At 38.1% G+C, this 20,906-nt stretch overlaps 3 protein-coding genes across 4 annotated transcripts; 2 read left to right on the top strand and 1 right to left on the bottom strand.

Moving 5' to 3' along the window:
• The first annotated feature begins 541 nt into the window (after nt 1-541).
• On the top strand, nt 542-10,446 carry LOC135666943 (kinesin-like protein KIN-7F). Of its 2 annotated transcripts, XM_065178385.1 has the most exons (15): nt 542-763; nt 844-936; nt 1,363-1,638; nt 2,034-2,123; nt 2,202-2,302; nt 2,415-2,528; nt 2,605-2,686; nt 2,771-2,838; nt 2,941-3,006; nt 3,107-3,231; nt 5,973-6,300; nt 6,703-6,807; nt 6,882-7,775; nt 9,300-9,628; nt 9,720-10,446. In XM_065178385.1, exons 3-15 carry the CDS (start codon nt 1,389-1,391, stop codon nt 10,039-10,041), a joined length of 2,874 nt encoding a protein of 957 aa, XP_065034457.1. In that variant the 5' UTR covers nt 542-763; nt 844-936; nt 1,363-1,388; the 3' UTR covers nt 10,042-10,446. The 2 variants fall into 2 exon arrangements, with proteins under 2 accessions (XP_065034457.1, XP_065034456.1); XM_065178384.1 differs by lacking the exon at nt 844-936 and having other exon boundaries at nt 624-763; nt 9,720-10,227.
• Nucleotides 10,447-11,118: 672 nt separating this feature from the next.
• Nucleotides 11,119-18,419, bottom strand: LOC135666912 (uncharacterized). The gene is made up of 6 exons (XM_065178382.1): nt 16,846-18,419; nt 16,022-16,455; nt 15,683-15,844; nt 13,712-13,787; nt 11,780-11,938; nt 11,119-11,442 (listed from the first exon to the last, which is right to left on the bottom strand). Exons 1-6 carry the CDS (start codon nt 18,265-18,267, stop codon nt 11,341-11,343), a joined length of 2,355 nt encoding a protein of 784 aa, XP_065034454.1. The 5' UTR covers nt 18,268-18,419; the 3' UTR covers nt 11,119-11,340.
• Nucleotides 18,420-19,168: 749 nt separating this feature from the next.
• LOC103982799 (auxin-responsive protein SAUR32) lies at nt 19,169-20,511 on the top strand. The gene has a single exon (XM_009399833.3). It carries the CDS (start codon nt 19,670-19,672, stop codon nt 20,237-20,239), a length of 570 nt encoding a protein of 189 aa, XP_009398108.2. The 5' UTR covers nt 19,169-19,669; the 3' UTR covers nt 20,240-20,511.
• Nucleotides 20,512-20,906: the final 395 nt, after the last annotated feature.

The raw sequence follows: 20,906 nt of genomic DNA, 5'->3' as shown, positions 1-20,906 counted from the left end.
CAATATATTTCTCTACAAGAGATAAATAAGATAAGTACAACAATCGTATAGATAACTCCTGCTTTTGGAATTACAAAGAAAGTCATTAAATAGCTCAAAACCATTCATCGGACACGGGAAACGACTTTTCCTCTATGTTGAATATAATATGTGATCATTAATGAATGCCGTCGGCGCGCGTTGGAGATGCGTGCGATGCACGTCGCCTTTTTGTGCACGGGCCTCCCGTCGTCGCCGCTTCAGCAACGTGACCCCCCACCTACCTGCATTACCATTGGCCAAACCGCAGGATCCACGTGTCATCCACCTGTCATCCGTTGCCGAGGTACGTAAGCGAGGTGCTTTTGTACTATCATTAATACGTAAAAGGGCATAAAAGGTATTTTACCACTGTAATTAATACGTGAAGGGACAGCAAAGGTGTAGTCTCTGAGATTAGTTTATGGTGCTTAGTACCAACGAACCGCAGCATTAAGCTACTAACCGTGATTAGTCGGGGTGGGGAAGAGGAGACTCCAGGCAGTTTGAAGTCAGGTGTATCCCAGATGCAGCGAAACGAGCCACAACTGCCGACACACTTTGGAACCCGAAACTAGAACGACGAGAAGGAAAGAACGCCACTTCCTCTCGCCTCCTTTTCCGAAACAACACACGGCGAGGGCGGTTCCCCTCTTTAGATCTCGCAAGTACCTGCTGCCAGTCCACCAGGATGGAAGACTGTGGTCCGAGTCTACCATCAGATGCCCAGAAAACCTCATCCGAGGTAAGATCACTGGAAGTTCCGATCGAAGGAAGCACGAGAGAGTGATTTTTTGTTCTTTTTTTTATGATTTTTTTGAGTAGGCCGTCTGCCCTTGTCAAGAACCCTTCTGCTTTCCAGCTGCATTCTCGCGACATTGCTGTTGAATACTGATTTGTCCCCAACCTTCGCATCAGGTAGACTCTCCCTTCCATGGTCTGAGAGGCTATATCCTTCTTGTGTATTTTTCTTCAGATCCACAGAAACAAAACCCACTGGAGAGAGAAAAAGTAATATAAAATAAAAGGTCGCCGGCATTTGTGTATGATGAGGAATTTTGAGGAGTGAGTGTTGGTGAAGATTGTATTATAGAATCCTTGATGGAATTTCTACCTCCTGTCGGTCTCATACTTGACTTATGAACTACCGATCTGACCGCATTTGGGTTGTGTGATCTGTGTATGGCTTTTCTGTCCCGTACCCTTCTCCGACGACCTGCCGCCTGCCCCCAACAACTCCTCAACAAATCGTGACATATTACTCGAGATCCCGATCAGACTTAGGATGTGACCTTGTTTATGCTTCGGTCGGTGGTTGTTCTTTAAATTGAAAGCCTGTTGCAGATGGTGTAGGAGTTTGAGCCAGAGGAATGGGGGCGGTTGGCGCGGAGGAGCTGGTGCGGTGGGAGAAGATGGAGGAGGCAGCGGAGGCGGCATCGGCACCAGCCGGCGGGGGTGGGAAGGTGGAGAAGATATTTGTTTCGGTGCGTTTGAGGCCTTTGAGCGAGAAGGAGGTGGCAGCAAACGATTCCTGTGATTGGGAGTGCATCAATGACACCACCATCATTTTCAGGAACAGTCTTCCAGAGCGATCCATGATTCCTACTGCCTATACGTTTGGTGAGTTCGCTTTAATTACTGGTTGATTTTTCACCTTTCTATAGATCTTGTTTGTTTGCAAAGTGAACTCCAGATGTTCTGTCTGATAAATGCAAGAATTATTTCGTTGATGAGGTTTAATTAAGCTACATTTTGAGGATGCCAAAAGAATCTCTCTCTTCTGTTGATTGCATACACGCATGTCTCTTCCCTCAAATTGTCAACACCTACAGCATCTTAAACATTATTAACAATGACTTTTAGTGGCTCCATTCATATTCTATCTTTTAATGTTTGATTCAACATATCATTGCCAAGGCTTGGTTTTTCTACATTTTCTGGAATGCTATTTTACATGTTAATGTTGAAATTTTTGCCTTCCTTTCTTTTTCTTGCCTTATGATTTTTGCTAATAGACAGGGTATTTCGAAGTGATTGCACCACAAAGCAAGTATACGAGGAAGGGGCTAAGGAAATTGCTCTTTCTGTAGTTAGTGGTATTAACTGTAAGTACAATTACCTCACTATTGGTTTTTCGTAAGCATCATTGAACAGTTTAAAATTCTGATATATTTTCTTTTCAGCTACCATTTTTGCTTATGGGCAAACAAGCAGTGGTAAAACATACACAATGACTGGTATAACTGAGTATACTGCAGCAGATATATATGAATACATTCATAAGGTAATTTGGAATATGATATTACTGCTCTCTCATTTGAATGTGTATCTTATCTGTGCCTGTGCTGTGAAAAAGTTATGTTTTTCTACCGTTAATTGTCTTGTTTGTTTTGCAGCATGAAGAGAGAGCATTTGTGCTGAAGTTCTCAGCAATTGAGATATACAATGAAGCCGTAAAAGATCTGCTCAGCACGGATTCGGGTCATCTTAGGCTTTTAGATGATCCAGAGGTGAAATGTCTTAACTGGACATTTAAGTTATCCTTCTATTCATGCGAAAATGAAGTTTTAAAATTGTCATTGTTAGAAAGGAACGGTGATTGAGAAACTTACGGAGGAAACATTAAGGGATTGGAACCACCTTAAGGCACTCATTTCTGTGTGTGAAGGTGATAAAGCAAAAATTTTTTAGAGAATGCCATTTTTGCTGATTATTGAGATGTCTTAACCGTGTGAAATTTAATTATTCTTAGCTCAGAGAAAGATAGGGGAGACTTCTCTAAATGAAACAAGCTCGAGATCTCATCAAATACTTCGATTGGTTTGTTCCTCTCTGTTCTAATAATTGAACTGATAAAAAGCTTCTGACCCGGTGTAGAATAAGAAACTTAAAATATTTCCTATGGCTAATTGTTGCTTGCAGACTATTGAGAGTTCTGCTCAGGAATTTCTGGGAAAGGACAACTCAAGCACACTTGTGGCTAGTGTGGTATGAAAATCTTCATTTGTGTTTTTCTTTCTTATGGTAGTTTCTAAATGTGCTAGAGGGAGATTGCAGAGAAAGCTTGATTTGGTTTTTTTGCATGCAGAATTTTGTTGATCTGGCAGGGAGTGAACGTGCATCTCAAGCATTATCAGCTGGTGCTAGGCTGAAAGAGGGATGCCACATAAATCGAAGCTTACTAACCCTTGGAACTGTTATTCGCAAGCTGAGGTTGTTGTACCTTCTTTTATTTCTTTTGCCTTGGTACTGATTCATCTGGATCTTGTTTATCATCCTCTAGATTTAAATTGCTTTTGTGTGTAACAAGTTATCAATGATGGTCTAAAGATATCCATCGTAACTGGCAAGAGAGAGGTGTTTAAAAAAAAACTTGACATGTAATTTTCATTAGGTCTAAAAGTCATAGATTAACATTATCTCGTGGTGTTACGTTGTGTAAATTGTTAAAGGTGGTTAAGAAAAGGCGAGAAAGAAAATAATACCAAGTGACACAGGCCATGCTTGCAAACATCTCCTTGACACTAGCCAGTCATCCTGTCATATTACTCTTAAGTCTTAACAGTGGGAGACATTAAAACCCATTGATTTTTCTTTTCTAGAATATGCTTTTTAATGTTTTTTAACTTCCAACTTGTTTGCGCTTATATTAGGTTTTTAATGAATATATTCTAAAAAATATTGTTATAAATTAAAGTTTGTCAAGTATGTAAGATTACTTCAGACATTTGTTTTTGAAAATAGCAAATTTGATATATCTATTTTTGATTAGCATGGCTAAGTTTGCCATGCAGCTATACTTGATGCCCATATCCCATCTATGTTTTAGCAGATTAGCATAATCAAACATATTTTAAGTGGATTGAGTGGGTTTATTGTTGGGACTTATGGTTTTGTTGTTGTTGTTGTATTGAGTGGGTTTATTCATTAGTCACTGTAGAGCCACAAGAGTTGAGATGGTACTTGAGACAGTCACAAGATCCTATATGCCATAAAGTTGGGTGTCAACAAAAATTTTGGCAGTGTATCCTTTACAATAACTATAAACAATGAGGAATTTTGAAGGTGAAGCAAAATTTGGCTGAAGACTATCTGAATGTGGTCATGTGCACCAAGTTTCCCTGAAAGATATTAGAAGGGCATTAAAGGTGGTCGGTCCTGGAAGTTAGAAATACTCCATAGAAGCAATAGAAGATTCTGGAGTTCGCTACTCCAGGATAGCATTTGGGTGGAGTGCCTAAGAGATGACATACAGGTTTCTAATATTTTGTTGAACTTATGTCCACTGTAGATGAGAGATGTGGGTGATTGACATTGCAGTGGATATAAACCTGATCCATTGTGCTACACACAGTCTTGCCAAACCTAAATCAAAATCTTGGGAGTTTAAGGATCAGCAAAGTGAATCATTTTGGTCTTTTTTTGGATTATGTAAGACACTTGATCAAATAAATAGCTATGAGGAAAATATTGTCCAGTACATATCGGTCTGGATGAAACTAGGAACCATTGTTCTTTCTGCTTATAAGAATATGCATGCTATGTTGTCATAAAGAAGATGTAAACAGTGAGATCAGTTCCTCAGAGAGATCTACAGATTTGCTAATGCACTGAAAATAGAACATATGATGATCCAACATTCACATGATCCGTGAGATCAATTCCTCAAAGAGAAAATATCTGTGGATTTGTTAATCCACTCAAAATAGAATGTATAATGATTCAATATTCATGTAATCATGCACAAAGATTGAAGGCCCATTGATTCATAAAAGCATAAGGGGTTTCACGTGATATTCTGAGCAGAGTATGTACCATTCTTTTGCTTTGATCCTGTGGGATTTCTCAAGTTCTAGGACATCTTTTATTCCATCATGTGGTTAATACATATATATGGTCTATGGTACCGGCTAGGCTCATATCACTCTTGATGAGAAGAAATTAAGTAAAATAACTAGCTCATATTTGGCAAATCCACTGCAACCATATCAGCTTGGCATCTATAATATCTGTTGTTAATCTTTTAATGGTCCTCTCTAAATGGGAAAAAAAGGATGCACTTGGCGTTTTATAACAAAAATAAATTTCCTTGATTTGGCTCTGTAGATCCACTGTCCTAACTTGAATACAAGCACCACATCTGAGGTTGCTGTTGTGTGTAATGAGTTTCCTAGTTAGTTATTTATTTTGAAATTGCGGAAATTTCATCCATCATTTTGTCAACCTAATACTGTCCTTAGATTAGATTCAACAGGAGAACAACTATAATATGTTGATAGTAAACCAACGTAGCTGTAATATTTGGCTTGTGTTGCTGACCATGTGCTGAGATACATGCACTTAGGGCATTCTAATCAATGCAACTATATCCTGATAAAAAAGGATATGTAAATATATGAATGGAATTTGGACTTGAAACTCAGTATTGATTATTTTATTTCATCATTATAAGTTCCTTCTCTTCTCACACTCTTTGTTATTGTTACTGATCATGAGCTGCAACAGATTTGGTTTTATTTCTGAAGCATCAGCTGTGCAATCAGTTCTAAGTCACTTGTGCAGCATGTGTTGATTGACTAATTTGTTACCAAAAAAAATTTTCAGGCCATAAGCCCAAAATATACGTATACTTTCTAATTAATTTTAAGACAATATTCAGTAGGCTTTCTGTGGTATTGTGATTCCCAAAAGTGTATGAATTAATATGTGCCTGTATAGTTCTCCTTTTGCCTATCCATCTGAAAAAAAAAAAGTTTGAGTTAGAAAGTGGATCTTGGTTGAAGTATTTTTATGATTTATAAAATAGTTATCTTCCAGAATATTTCAAGAGTGTAAAAGAGGATGTTTGTGATTTTTTGTTTAATTTGATGATCTAATAAGCTTTCAGAATATAACCCTTCTTTCGATGCTTTCTACTTTCCTTTTTACCATAATCCTTGTCTTGGTTGGCACAGCAAGGGAAGAAATGGGCATGTACCATATCGGGATTCAAAGCTCACGCGAATATTGCAGCCATCCTTAGGGGGTAACGCAAGAACTGCCATTATTTGCACAATGAGTCCTGCAATAAGCCATATCGAGCAATCTAAAAATACACTTCTTTTTGCAAGCTGTGCAAAAGAAGTAGTTACTAGTGCACAGGTCAATGTAGTTATGTCTGATAAGGCATTGGTTAAGCATTTGCAAAAGGAACTTGCCAGATTGGAGAGCGAATTGAGATATCCAGGAATATCTCCAAGCGTTGAAGCATTGTTGAGGGAGAAGGATGCTCAAATTAAAAAGGTACAGAATAATTTTATTTAATTCCGCTTAATGCTTTTAGCATTGTTTATGATCTTTGTAGTTCTAATGAGAACAAGCTGCTCTAGTCTTGGTCTCAGTCCTGTGTTGTTGGCTACATTGATCTTTTCCTGCCACTGGGCCTTGTTGGGAAAAACATTACTAGTGAACCAAGAGCAATCAGATCCCTTTTTTTTGTGGCAACATAGATTCCTTCAAGCCTTTATTGTCATTCATGTGATGTATAAGTGGTTGCATTTTGAGATATACCATTAGCTAAAACAGAAACCATCTGAATTTCAAAAGACATGGACATCTTTGAACTCCTATAATAAACTTCCCAATACTCACAGCTGCAGTAGTGTAAGACATTGACAATTATTGGTAATATTGCGAACTGCACAGATGGAGAATGAGATACAGGAGTTGATCCAGCAGCGTGATGTAGCTCAGTTACGAGTGGATGGTTTGCTGCAAGTTGTTGGCAAGGATCATTCTTCAAGACAATGGGTATTCATTTTTCCTATGTGCAGTATTATCAATTAATTAATTTAGTTCTCTATTTATTCCTGTCTTTCTTTCAGGAGTCAAGCCAAACCTCATCACTTAATGTACCTTATGCATGTGAGGATTTGCTTTCAATGACCGAGCGTTCAGATATTGCTGATTGTAGTCTTGATTCTTCTTCCACAAAATTTTTAACGTCAAGAAGTCAACACTACCTGCAAACACAAAAACCAGGCACTCCATCACCAAGGCACTCAATAACAAAATTTGAGTTCATTGGGTTAAGTGGAAATCAAGGTGAAGAAGAGATTGATAAAAGCCTCGATGGAGATTTTGAGGAAATCTGCAAGGAAGTTCGCTGTATTGAGATGAATGAGGCATGTAGAAGTGAAGATTCAAATTCCTTGCTAACTGAAGGAAGCAATAGTCTTGAACAGCCTGCCACAATTTCCTCTGAACGAATACACGGACATCATATACCTGAAAGACAGATGGATTTGGGATCACTCGGTGCTGATCCTGTCACATTGGAGCAACATCTTCAGAATGTTAGGAAGACACTAGTCAATTTTGTTAAGGCTTATCCAGATGCTTCATCTCCATGGTCCTCATGGCAAGATCCAAGTTTTAGAGCCTTGCCATTCAGTAGAAGTAGAAGCTGTAGGTCAATTTTGGTGAGCTCTTCGCCTTGGCTCCAAGAAGATAGTACGCCACCTAATCTATCTCTACGAGAGTTCCCAGGAAGGCCTGAAGGATTTCAAAAGAAACTATTTGCCTTAAATCATGGTTCTGAGATCAGAAAACTTTCAGTGAGAGGATCTCAAAATTCTGAAGATGACACCTCCTTTAGTGGAGAGAAACAATTGAATCCAGATGTTGATCCTGAAATTGAAACAACTAGATTGGATGATTACAGAGAGCCGAATAAGATGACTCAAGTCCATCGTAAGAAACAGTTGATCATTGATCAGGTATGAAAATTTTGACTGGAAAATTTTTTATCATATTTTTTCTTGTGTGCATTTTCGTGTCGCTGTGCAGTTCTGTATGGTACATATAAGACAATTCTTATGATGTGCCATCTTTCATAAGGTAATTAATGAACATTGTTTTAAGGGGAGATGGATCCTAACTATAGTAATTTACGATCATATGCTTGACATATTGATCTTATCTTCTTGGACCAATGTTTTCTCCATCACAACATGCCACCATGCCAGTCTATAGGGCATGCTGTAACCATGTGATGGTATACTGTTGGGCGAAAATAAGGAATGAAGAAAGGAGGAAAGTGCCTTGGGTTTTCTATCCAATGTCTTCTCGCATCTGATGGTAGCACTTTAGTTGACTTACGTGCCACCTATAGGACTGGGAGCTGTAGACTAAGAGTGATTGATGAAGAGATGTAGTATATGCTGGAAACAAAACTCATAAAGAACCTTGGTCCTGTTCTATACTCCTTTTAGTTCCCTGCTGAAACCAATGCACAATCCAAACATTGTTCATGGTGGGATGGGTTTGTTGGTTTAAGATAACAGAAATGTGGTTGATTACTTGATGGGGTGATAGTTATTTGGCTAATGGAAATATTGGTGACTAACACTGGGAACTAGCCCCTAGGAAGGTGTCTGATATTGTTTTATAGAGCAGATGAATGGTGTGTAACTATGCATAAGAATGGTTCTTTTAGATTGTGTTCTGTACCAAAAAAATGAAAGATTGCATGTGGATTAATAATGTGCTGAAGAATGAGAATGGTTGACTTTTTAAAGTCGTGTGGTTGAGTTAATAGCATGCAGTGTGTGCAAAAGTGAGTAATTGCATACTCTAATCATAAGAGGATTGGTTCTGTAACGTGGTGGAGATTCTTGCATGAGTTGCACATTGATGTGAAAATCATATAGCTTCTAAATAGAAGATTCTGACTTGTATTTAATTGAAGAATCTAAAGCTTTTGGATTGCAGTGAAATGTCCAAGTATATACAGTCAACTTGGGGATGGACAAGTTATCCACTCCCTAGTATATTTTGCCAAATTTTCACTGTCAACAATGGAGAATTAGATGGACATACAATCTTTGACAGTGTATTGGTCCCCTAGGTGAACTGTTAGTAAGTTTTCAGATTTTGACATATCGATAATTGACAAGAACTTTAAAACTTGATGAACTAAGTCTGAAATGGAGACATCATCTGGTGTGGCAACTGTGTTCTTATGGCTTTTCTGTCCATATTCTGACTGCATAAATGATTCAGGATTATTCTATAGAAATAGTTTTCTGTTGGTTTAACCATGAAATTGGTCTTTTGATACCTCCAGTGCCAAATTGTTATTTCAAATAATATTGGTTTTCACTTTGAGAGAAATTATATTGAATGATGCATCTGTTTAAGATAGTTTCATATTACTAAAGTAACAATGAACATGATCTTCAAGTATGTTGGTAACTCCTGCTATGATACTTTCTTTGAAGTTTGTGTTTGCATGATATCAGGAGACTGAATTGAATGTGGTTGAAGACTTTGGAGCTGAGAGTACTGTCAAGGATGTTGGTCTGGAATCAACAATGGATTCTCTGCAGTCTCCTTCCAGATGGCCTCAGGAATTTGAGAAGAAGCAACAAGAGATTATTGAGCTTTGGCATGACTGTAATGTTTCCCTAGTCCATAGGACTTACTTTTACATGCTTTTCAAAGGTGATCCAACAGACTCTATTTACATGGAAGTGGAACTTAGGAGGCTATCCTTTTTAAGGAGCAATTTATTTCAGGGAAATGTTCACAAAGCTGCAGCACTTGATCAGAGAACAACTTCCTCACAAAGGTTCTACCCTGATGCCGTGCCTACAAATTTCCTCTTATTTGTTTGTAAACATAGTTTATAGCTGAAACTATGTCTGTTTGCTTTTCGGCAGTTTGAAACTGCTTCGGCGTGAAAGAGACATGCTTTGCAGGCAGATGCAGAAGAGTTTGTCTGCGGCAGAAAGAGAGAGTCTCTATATCAAGTGGGGAATTTCATTAGACTCGAAACAGAGAAGACTGCAGCTTGTTCGGCACCTTTGGTCCAAGACCAAGGATCTAGAACATGTAAGAGAGAGTGCATCTGTTATCTCAAGAGTGATTGGACTTGCAGAACAAGGGCAGGCTCTCAAGGAGATGTTTGGGCTTACCTTCTCACCTCAAGAATCGAACCGAAGAACCTACAGCTGGAAACATGGATTGTCATCTCGTAAGTAAATCAAACACACACCGTGTGCATCATCTGCGGCTTGGAGTCAACTACCGTAGTTCTTGTTTCTTCAGGACGTCATGATTCTTTTGCTCAGATTGAATATAGGAGGATTGTAAAATAGTTGCCGTTAACCATGTAATACGATCTTTATAATGTATGGTTAGTGCTCTGTACTGCTGCCCGTTCATTCATTAACAGCAGCAACTTCATGATGGTGCCCAAAGAACGATGAAGGGGGTTTACGTCTTTTAGTCTCTTGAAATCCTTAAGCTTTCTGGTTTCAGTGGGAATCAAAATGTAGTCAGACATGTAATCAGTTTACAGAACTGTGTTTTAGAGAGTATACATGCTCGGCCTTTGGACAACAAGCTATGAAGGTATTCATGTATGAAATTAATGCTTTTGGCTGAGTTTGCTAATTTTTTTTTTTCATTGGAAGGCCAAGTGAACAAGTTTTGAATACTCGTTGATATTAGTTTCGCTGGATGATTTTTTGTTGGTTTAAGCTTTACCCACAGCGGTCATGTTCTTGGTATGATAAATGGGGAGATACCATTTGCAAATCCATTAAAATTGGGAAAAAGTGGAGCGTGGGGTAGGATAACGAGAGTAGTAATTTAATTTCAATGTTATTTTCTGAATGATACTCTTGCTGTTACAATGTTCCCAAGAAAAAAGAAGTATATGTTTATAAATTCATAACAAGCTTTTGATTGCTCTGTTATTTTTTCAGTAAATTCCCCAAAAAAAACCCCACGTTTTTTTTTTCTCAAAGAGCATCCTCTTTTTAGTTTATTTCTATATTGCACTTCTTATTTTTTTAAAAGATGAGATTAATTTTCTTTTCCCGCTTTAATCACAATGTGCTAACAGGCACCTTTGTCAAATGTGTGTGCAAGCAATCACTTTTAAGAGAAAAAGCATTGTCTTTTCCCCCCCTTTCTTTAATAAACAAATTATTTCTTGAACTCCACATGCTAAATTGTCAAACCTTTTCTTTTATCAAAGATTTCAAATCAACTTAAATCGAGAGCTACTAGATGGAACTTTCTTTTTGTCCCCGGACATGCTAGTAAACATCTCTAGTGAAACCAATGGCACAAAACAAGACATCATACATTGATTTTGTCGAAACATTACTGTCTTTTAATTGCTCCATTCCCCACCCGAAAACAGAAGAAAAACTAGATGTAGGGAATAGGCATAGTTTTAAAAAAACACTATCATTTGCTTCCACCAAAGTGTTAACGAACACCGATCTTAACAGGCAAAGAGTTTAATACCTTGGGGCAAAATCTTTGTTGCTAAACAAAATGAGGAATCTCCATTTCCTCTAATAGCTGTCCTTTACATCCAATGAGTTTGACAATGGAGTTCGAGTGACCACCAAAAAATACTTCTGTGGCCTGCATAGAAATATTATCCCCTTAGTTAAACTCGGTAGATTATATACATTATCTACTCCGGAAAAAATTCTAGGGTCTGTTAATCTTCAAGTAATGGATTATCAGACATTGTAAAAGTTTGCTAATAGAACTATGTGACATTGACCCTTTTGGAACAACTTCTTTTAATCATAACAATTGCTATGGGATTCACTCGGATAATAATTTCATGCAATATCTCAAAGAAAAAAGCACAAGGCTAAAATTTTTTAAAAGCTAATAATTCAAAGTTGAATAGGACCAAATATATTGTACCTGTAGTGTAATGAAATTTGAATGAAATGGAAGGAACAAGTACCTGGGTGCATCCAAATAATTTAAGAATTCTTAAAGATGAACAACTGTCCACAATCAAACCAAGTGCTTCATCTGTCAATTTTCGACAAAATGAAAGATCCAGACTGTACAAGGTTGAGGAACACTGGCGAGAAATGGCTAGAGCAGTTTGTTGTGCAACCTGCATAAGAATTGAGATCACATGATTCCATAACAGAAAGTGCAACGCTTATAAAGGCGATACAATCATTTTATTTGGCATCACTGGATAAGAGCAGGATACAAACTTTGCTAATTTACTTGTTCAAGAGAACAAACAAATGGTTTTTCACTTTTTTTTTAACACCAAAACAAGCTACATGTGTAACAATCAATACATTGGTACTATGAAATATATGTAGACGTCTAGTGAATCGAGAAAAAAGAATAAAATTCACTTATGAAGTAAAACCTTCAGCAAAATATGTTATAAATTTCAATAATTATTCCCTACTGACAAGTGGCTCAATCAATTAATAGTGTCAAAGAAGGGGGCAAAAGTCCGCTGCAACTGAATAGTGCCTCAATCAAGAAAGGATAGGATTTTGCTGCAATAGTCTCAAAACCTTTGGTTCATCCAATCATGAGAGAAAGAGCTAAAATACTGGAGTGTGCAAATCATAGAAGCTCAAGCATGCAATGATTGAATCCAAAAAGAATTTAACTTCCATATCTCAGCAAGCAAACCACCTTCCAAGTATAGCAAAAACTCTCTACCTTCACAATACGCTAGAATAGACATTTTGAAGTGGTTGCTTAATGATGATGACTAGCAAAAATTTTTGTTCTATGAACCATAAGATAATCATGCATACATATATGATTTTTCATTTTGTAACTGAACTATTTTGTCATAATTTATATGTATGATAAACTTCTACAAATCTGTTCAACTATTTGTTGATGACAATTGGCTTTGTTTTATTACGACAACACTGCAATGTTAATTATCCATCATGAACTTTTTTATGCACATCGCTCATAGAAGTGCTTTCAGATAAAAGGAATATTCTAGATAGCCTAATAAATTTATTTAAATATTACTAAGAAAAATAGAAATCTTGACTTTACCAAAGAAATAATTAAACTTCTTTTAGTATATTTATTGAGAAGAAGTCTCATAAAAGAATATTTAAGAGTTTTTTTTAATTTGTTAGAGATATTGATAGTGTTTATTTTCAATTGAATATTGATATTTCTTAGTCACGATAAATTTTGACTATCTAAAAATAGGATTGAAATTCATAACTTGGAAATCAAAGCCGAATTTATTACTCAAATTAAGATGAGGAAATATCTTAATTCTATAAAATGTATTCACTGAATAGTATGTACAAAAACACTCACTAGATAGGTTTCATATTTGAGTTTTGGTCTTCATTTTTATACATAAAAAACTATCGACACTTGGTGTAACGCATGACACTTAAACTAATTTGACCTTTAATTCCTTTTATGATTGGACTCCATTTCCACACAAAAAAATCAGCATGTGTTGTTTTTATCAAAATACCACATGTTCCTTCTTTTACTTGAAACCATATATTGATCTATCTGATTTGAGAGGCAAAAACCAAGAAGATACAAAATAGAAAAAAAGAAGACAGCAAGAACAAATCTAGAACCACCTATACACCAGATTTTATAGAAATATAAGGAAGAACAAAACTGACTCAGATAGCATCAGCCTATTGTATTTAACAGGGTTCTATAACAAATTAACCTGCTCAATTATGTCACAGAGGTGCATCACCACCTTAAAACAAGCATGCATGTACCAGGGCCAAATAACCCATTATTATACTTGTTTAAGTTTTCAGTTGACTTTGTAGATAAACATTTAAGTGCAGCTAATATCAACCAATTGCAATAAAGAACTTCCAAGACACAACCATTGGTAAGATCAGGCAGCTACCTTTTCGACATTGTTCAGTGAAAGCTCAATCAATGAACCTCCAGAGGCTTCCAAAAATGCTGCAATTGCTTCATCACTGGCATGTGATAAAAGAAAATTCACATAACTCAATGATATGTAATGCCTCATGCCAGCTTGCGCATGGGTAAACAGAAACCATAATGAGTGAAGAGAACATGAGCTAAACAAAACAAGTACTATCAAACACCCCCGTTTAATCTCATATTGGAAGTGGGAGAAAATTGGAGTTGGTTTATATTTACAAACACTATCAAAATGCATTCACTTCAAATAGTATTCTTAAAATATTATTGAATAAAAAATTTGAAGGAAAATCCAGTTTATCAAAATAACATATTCTTAACAAACTTCTATTTGTCAGTGATAAACCCAGTTTATCAAAATGCTTTAGCTCTGATTTAGCTTCGGTGGAGGAAAATCCACAAATTTTGAAAGCATAAAAAAGCTTTTGTTGCATAACTAAACCAAATGAAATCTTTTAACTATCCATGAAGCACTGACATTAAGCTAAGAAAACAAATAAGCTACACAAAAATCTTGAGAAGTAGAAAAAGACACAGCATACACAAAATCTTCCATAAACATATATTTGTGATATTTGTTATGAGAAGTCTAACAACCATTCACAATAAACTTAGTAAAATATACTTGCAAAAAACATTAAAAAAATCATTCATATTCATAATTGCTCAAGAAATGCCAAGAAAAACATATTTCCAATATCCAACACATAATCAAGACTTCGCATACATGATCCACATAAAACCTATATATCATAAAAAAATGAATAATACAATTAAGTGTGACTTCCTAGAAAATGCAGATGATTTGCCCATCATAAACTAAATGAGTTTGGTCCTCTTTTGCAGTTGACTTAAAACTTTTACATAATTATGCCCTGTGTATATACTAGCAATTAGCATGTGCCAAGAAGCATATAAAAATATTACTATCAGTGTCTAGCACAGACAGAAAAAAACATAAGAGAGTTAACAATATTCTTCATAACTAACTATAAATCAATAAGTAAACAAGAAATTCTAATATATCATGATTCAAAAGGAAGTATCTAAATAACTTCACCATGCAAACATTTCTTTATGATTTCCATCTTTGATAGCTTCTGAGAGAAAGAAATTACATATATTATAAGATATGGAAAGCTTATGTGTATGTAAACTATTTAAAATTCAAGTATCAATAATTTCCCAATGAATCTGGAAACAAGAACTTAATAAACCTTACAACTTCCATTCTATAACTAAAATTACTTGATAACAAGTAAATTAAATTAAGCAATAATGTTTAAGTGGTTGTGTGTGATTGACAGCGACTGTTTTTCATGGAACTTGAAATTCTATTTAACTGTTTTTGCAGTAAACTTGGAACATGGTTTGCCAGATCAGTTGACTCTAATCTGGATCAGTCAATTTTAGTTAAGGGGACAGAAAAAACCAAAACCCCTCATCCCAACTGAAAAAGAAAAACTTGGAATCAGCCTGACTGGTTCAATCCATTCGGGAAACCAAAGAACCAATAGGAGAATCATATGTTAACAATTTCCAGCTGACACAGTAGATTTTTCTGGTTTTGACCAATTCCACCTAGCTATTACCAGTCATCAGCAAGTCCTGGGAGTTCGCAAAGTCCTAATTCATCTTTGGCCAAGTCCAATCAGTCCCATACTCCAGTGGTGCATTTCATCCCAACCCTAATTTACCAACTAACCATGTCCCAATCATCACAAGCTTGGCTGGAAATTCCTACAACCCAATCATATGAAAAGATAATGTTTCAAATCTACAAAAGTTACGAAATATTATAGCAAAGCATGACCACAAACTTCACTCATACCAACTAATAATAATGTAACCTAGTAAGAAACAAAGTAAATATACAAAAGACTATAACTAAAATCAAACAATTTGGCACAGTGTTAAATGAAAGCACCTGAATGCACTGCGACGCAGCTTAAGTTTCTGAAGTGATCTACAACCATTCGCAAGATATCCTATTGCAGAATCATTTAGTCGGTTCAAATTCCGAAGATCAATAGCACATAATCTAGAACAATATGCACTAATAGTTTTGACGGAAGCACTAGACAATTTCCTGTGCCAAGTGAACAAAACCAAGAATCAGAAATGTTTAATAACACAATTTGAGCAAAGATCACAGATATCATGATAAGAATAGCCTTTTGCATGTAGATGACTATATATTACCACCAGTCAACTTCAGGAAGTTTCATTTTAACAACACAAGAAACATATACGGTAAGATACTTACTGGCATCTAGCAAAGATAAGTTCTTTCATGTGTGAACCACATACAGGAATAAGCTGGTGAACAAATTGGTCACAGACAGATTGAATTCCAGCTAGTGACAGAACCTCTAAATGAATTAGTTTCTTCAAAGCAGGGAGAATAGCCATAGCATCCACATTTTGGCAATCATCAACATATAATTCTGTCAAGACTGTGTCCAATTTAGCAGCAACATTTATGATCCCTAATGAGGTAAGAAGAGAACATTGTGACAAGTTTACAGATCTTAAGGAAGGTGCTGAATGAATGATTGCATTTAAACCATCATCTGAAAGACGATAAGCACCCTTGAGACATATTGTAGTTAATGAAGGCAAACTATGTGGGTACTGGGCCAAGGTACCACGCAACACGTAGTCTGGCAAACATCTTCCACATAGGTCTAGTTGTACCACCTGATCACAAATATGCAAGAACAACAAATGAAAAAGGAAAAAAAAAACATTAGAGATGGTAATTTAACAATCTAAAGGGATAAAAAAGAAACCAAAACAAAAAACAGAAGCAAAACCAATGGATCTGGCAAATGCCTCTTTTCTTTCTTTTCAAGTGCACTCAGTTATCTGTATGGGAAACTTGACATTTGATGTACAAAGTCGCAAAATGAAAATCACAATATGACTTGCATGCCCTTCACAGAACATTCTGCTAACAACCATATAAAACTGTATCATTTCTGATGCAAAAGGAAGAGGAAAACTAACAATATGACCAATTATTGAAATAAATCGTCATTCTCAAAGCATTAGAATAACTGAAATAATGCCAACTGCAGTAAAGAATACCTTCAAGCATTTTGTGTTACATTGGGAAAAGACCTCCTGAAACAGGTTCTCTGTTGCCCATGAACAATCACTTAAGCGTATCTCAGTGGGACTACCTCTCACAAGAAGACCAATAAGGCGAGGACTCATTTTCCTAGAGTGACATAACATTATAATAAGCTTGTGTTTGAGAACATCAGGAATGCCATCAAATGATTCAATCTCTTCAGCATTATCTGAGAGAACTTTCATGCACAAATCTCGAAGTGTTGGAGGTGGCTGAGCAAAGGGCTTGCAGTTGTTTGAAGGCATCCATGGAATTTTTAATTGGCTGGTCTCATCCTTCTTCACATAAGAATTTGACTCACGAGCCCTCAGCTTTTCACATCTTTCTTTGATGATTCTCATGGCAGTAGAGAATGGCCCAGGCCAATCATCATGGTCAGCATCTGGTGACAAATCTTCTATTTCCTGATGTCCTTCTTCTTCCTCCAAGCTGCCATCTTCTTTAGGTTTAAAGAAGGCAAACTTGGGAGCCAATTCCATAGCTCTTGTCCTGTCTGATTCTTTTCGAGAATCAATTCGTCCTTTTCTTTTCTGAGGCTTTCTTTTGTTCACTGATACATCATCATTCTGTGAGTATTCCACAGCATCCTTCAGATTTATCATGTCGGCATCCATGCCAAACTCAGATGCATATACCGGAAAATAATCTTCTTCCATAACCAATTTGTCCTTCCCTTTCCTTTCGGTGAGATTCACTTTCATGAATTGTAGCTCGATTGGTTCTGGCACTCTCAGTATTCCCTTTCCTTTCTCTTTAGAACCGAATCTTTCTTCTTCAGTGTTCTCCTCCAACCTCTCTGCAACCACGTCAGCATCAACATTCTTATCCTTTTCAAAGGCTTCCTCGACACACTGCACATCGGTCACCAGCTTCTCTACTGGAACCTTATCGGTCTCTAACAACGTCTGGTCCAACCCTCTCCGAAAAATCTTCGCCCCCGACCTCAGGAACATGTACTTTCCCCCAACCGCATCTTCTGCAACAGACCTGACTTCCAAAACTTCATTTCTTCCCCTATGCACGCAAGTCTTGCACCCGATATCCCCGCCCTCCGCTTCGCCCGCAGTGCTGGAAGCCCTAGATCGTCGCCTCCTCTTAACACTACTCTCTGCAGCGTCAGAGGTAGCGCTCCCAGTGGGGGCAACCGACAGGTAGGCCAAGCGGAGGCTCCGCCTGCAGGGCGGCACCCCTCCGGAGGGAACAATCTCGAAACCCGAGCCCAGGAAAGAGGGAGGCGTCGCAGAAGGGGGCATCGGAGGATGGGTTCTCGTAGTGGTCGACGGTAGGAGAGCATCCAGCGACGACGGCGGCGGAGAGGCCGCTAGGGTTTCAGACCGAGGTTTGGAGGAGATCGCTTGCGACCGGGTTACCGGCATCGGGACAGAATCCGGTGGGATCGAGGGCAGAAAGAATGTATAACTCGTGGCTTCGTTGCGGAATACGAGAGGAACAAAGAAGAGTCGGTGGGTGACGAGAGGCTCTGCGACTCTGTTCCCGCGCAAATCAGATGGGGATGGAAAATGCTCGTCTTTTCCCCTATATATATATATCTATATATATATCCTTTTCAGTATATATGTTAATAATACTTTAAAGATTTAAAGATAAAAGAATAATTCATTCCTTAAATGTATATATATCAGGCCTTCTTTAATAACATATGTTTCATTGATATAGTCACCAACAACAAGACAAAGTTATTATCCCTAATAACAAAACTAAACCTTCTTAAACGTTCCATATTATCTGAACTATTTGCATTAATTTTATGCTAATTAACCTAAGGATGATCCCAGTTAACATAAACATGACACATCCCCCTTGGTCCTTTAGGTATAAGAAGTAGGTTTGCTTCATTTGGTGGCCTTCCAAATTAGCTGTAATAAATTATCCATCTTAGTTATGGAAACACTTACAACGAATATTGACAATTTGCTCACATAATCTCCATATTTTCGTAGAAAAACAATAATATATATTCCTTTTCATCACCCACGTCAACGACAAGTGGCTCCATCCAAACAAGTTCCATATCAATATCCTTATAATGGACCTATGGCCATGGTTGTAGACTTGGCTATGCTGAGGCATGATAGACCAAGTCTGGTCCATCTCTTGGCCACCACAATTTCTACACTGTTCACCCATGTATATCAAAATATTTAGTCAATTAGAAGCCAAGAGTCTTCATCAAACCAATACATTCCTACTTGAAGCCAACCACTTAGAAAAATCTAATAATAAATGATGAGTGGGAACAAGTTGGTGAACTTTTGAGGCACGGAAGGAACACGATTCGCCTTCTTTGTGGAGCGGGTGGCATTTCGGAACCCTCCCGAGGATGAAGACGGCTGGACTCAGTCCCACACGAACGCGGAAGGCCGACGACTTCGCCGGGGGCTCCTTCACACCATAAAATATGCATCACGGAATCCCACTATACCTTGTCTTCGAAGCTAATGTTCGCTCTCTATCTTTCTCTTTCCGACGTTGATCAGGATCAGAGGCTCCTCTCTCTCTCTCTCTATATTAGCATATCCTCTCCATCTCTCTAAAAGTCCCTTCTTACTGTGATCCTACGAAGCCTTCTGTGAGCTCTCTCCGCCATGTCCAACGTCCCAACCTCTCTCTGTGACTCCTCCCTCACCCTCTTCCGCCTTGCCATCTCCAGCTCCGACCCCTGGCCCTTCTCTCTCTAGCCCCCACCTTCTCTCTGCAGATATATACATACGTAGTTGATCTCCTGTTCTGGTTCTTTGATTTTGCTGTGATCCGGAGATGAGGAAGAACAACGAGGTGGACAAGAAGAATAACAGCCATCACCACCACCACCACGGCCACCTGTGGACGTCGCTGAGCTTTCAGCTGCACATGCCACATCTGGGCCACGACAAGGAGAAGGCTGGGATGCCGCCCAAGGGTTGCATGGTGATGTGGGTGGGGCAGGAAGGGGAGGAGCAGCAGCGGTTCGTCGTGCCGGTGGTGTACCTCAACCACCCGCTCTTTGCGAAGCTGTTGGAGGAGGCAGAGAAGGAATATGGCTTCGACCAGAAGGGGGCAATCGTCATCCCCTGCGGCGTCGATCATTTCCGCCATGTGCAGGATCTCATCGATGGCGAGGGCGGCGCTGCCGGTGCTGCACCTGCTGCTGGCCATAGTCGTCGCCACAACGACCAGCACCAAAATCAGCACCGCCACAGGCCGGTTATTAACGACCACGAGAACGAGCGAGCCTGTGCTCCTGCTGCCGCTGCCGCTGGCGGTGGTCATCGCCATGGCGATCATCATCATCACAGGCAACACAGTCATCACCACCTTCCCCACTTTGCTGCATGCTTTGGAGCGTGATGGTTGAAGCAATAAACCAAAAATTCCCCCTTTTCTTTCTTGGATTTTCATTATTGGCTTGCTTTTGGAAAGTTGTTAAAGATCAATTGTATTGACAGTGATGATGACGATAACTTGTGAACAGAGGAATGTTTGGTCTGTAATCTTTTTCTATTCCATGATCGCTTTTGTTGCAAACACGCATTGGTGAGGATGCTAAAAGTCAACTATGGACTTTTCTCAAACCTCTTATATATATATGCAATACATAAATGAAAATTTCACCTTGTTAATTAGTAGTGTACAATGGCAACCTTCTTGATGTAGATTGGGTGAACACCAGAGCCTTAGCTGGAAGGAATATTTGGAGAAGCAATAGAGTAATCATCTACCAGTGCTATCTGGAATGCTAGTTTTAGTTTGACGCAAAGTTGTTCTACGGTGGGTCATGTTGTGAATGTTGGGTAGGAAGCAGTCACATTTGGTGGAGAAAAGGAGAAGAATGGGATTGTTCATGTCATTGTTTACGTCCTGAAATGATGACTACCAATTAAATGACATTTCTGACTTGACTTTATGAAGTCTAGTTTCTAACACCATCATTCAGGAGCCGAAAGTCTACTGTGAACATGCCGGAATGATTTATACTATCATTCATATCTTCTATTCCTTTTCTCTTTTGAATGGA

Source organism: Musa acuminata, chromosome BXJ1-4 (genome assembly GCF_036884655.1).
Source record: "Musa acuminata AAA Group cultivar baxijiao chromosome BXJ1-4, Cavendish_Baxijiao_AAA, whole genome shotgun sequence".
NCBI classification, from domain to species: domain Eukaryota; kingdom Viridiplantae; phylum Streptophyta; class Magnoliopsida; order Zingiberales; family Musaceae; genus Musa; species Musa acuminata.
This window is presented reverse-complemented; position numbering and strand designations above follow the sequence as displayed.

Bases quoted from the DNA above. Each gene is read 5' to 3' on its own strand.
- LOC103982799 (XM_009399833.3), top strand. From the start codon at position 19,670: ATGAGGAAGAACAACGAGGTGGACAAGAAGAATAACAGCCATCACCAC.
- LOC135666943 (XM_065178385.1), top strand. From the start codon at position 1,389: ATGGGGGCGGTTGGCGCGGAGGAGCTGGTGCGGTGGGAGAAGATGGAG. The intron at 2,124-2,201 runs GTAAGTACAATT...TTTTCTTTTCAG, and splicing joins TGTAGTTAGTGGTATTAACT to CTACCATTTTTGCTTATGGG. The intron at 6,808-6,881 runs GTATTCATTTTT...TCTTTCTTTCAG, and splicing joins ATCATTCTTCAAGACAATGG to GAGTCAAGCCAAACCTCATC.
- LOC135666912 (XM_065178382.1), bottom strand. From the start codon at position 18,267: ATGCCGGTAACCCGGTCGCAAGCGATCTCCTCCAAACCTCGGTCTGAA. The intron at 11,939-13,711 runs GTAGCTGCCTGA...ATTCTTATGCAG, and splicing joins CACTGAACAATGTCGAAAAG to GTTGCACAACAAACTGCTCT. The intron at 11,443-11,779 runs GTACTTGTTCCT...ATTTCTATGCAG, and splicing joins AATTATTTGGATGCACCCAG to GCCACAGAAGTATTTTTTGG.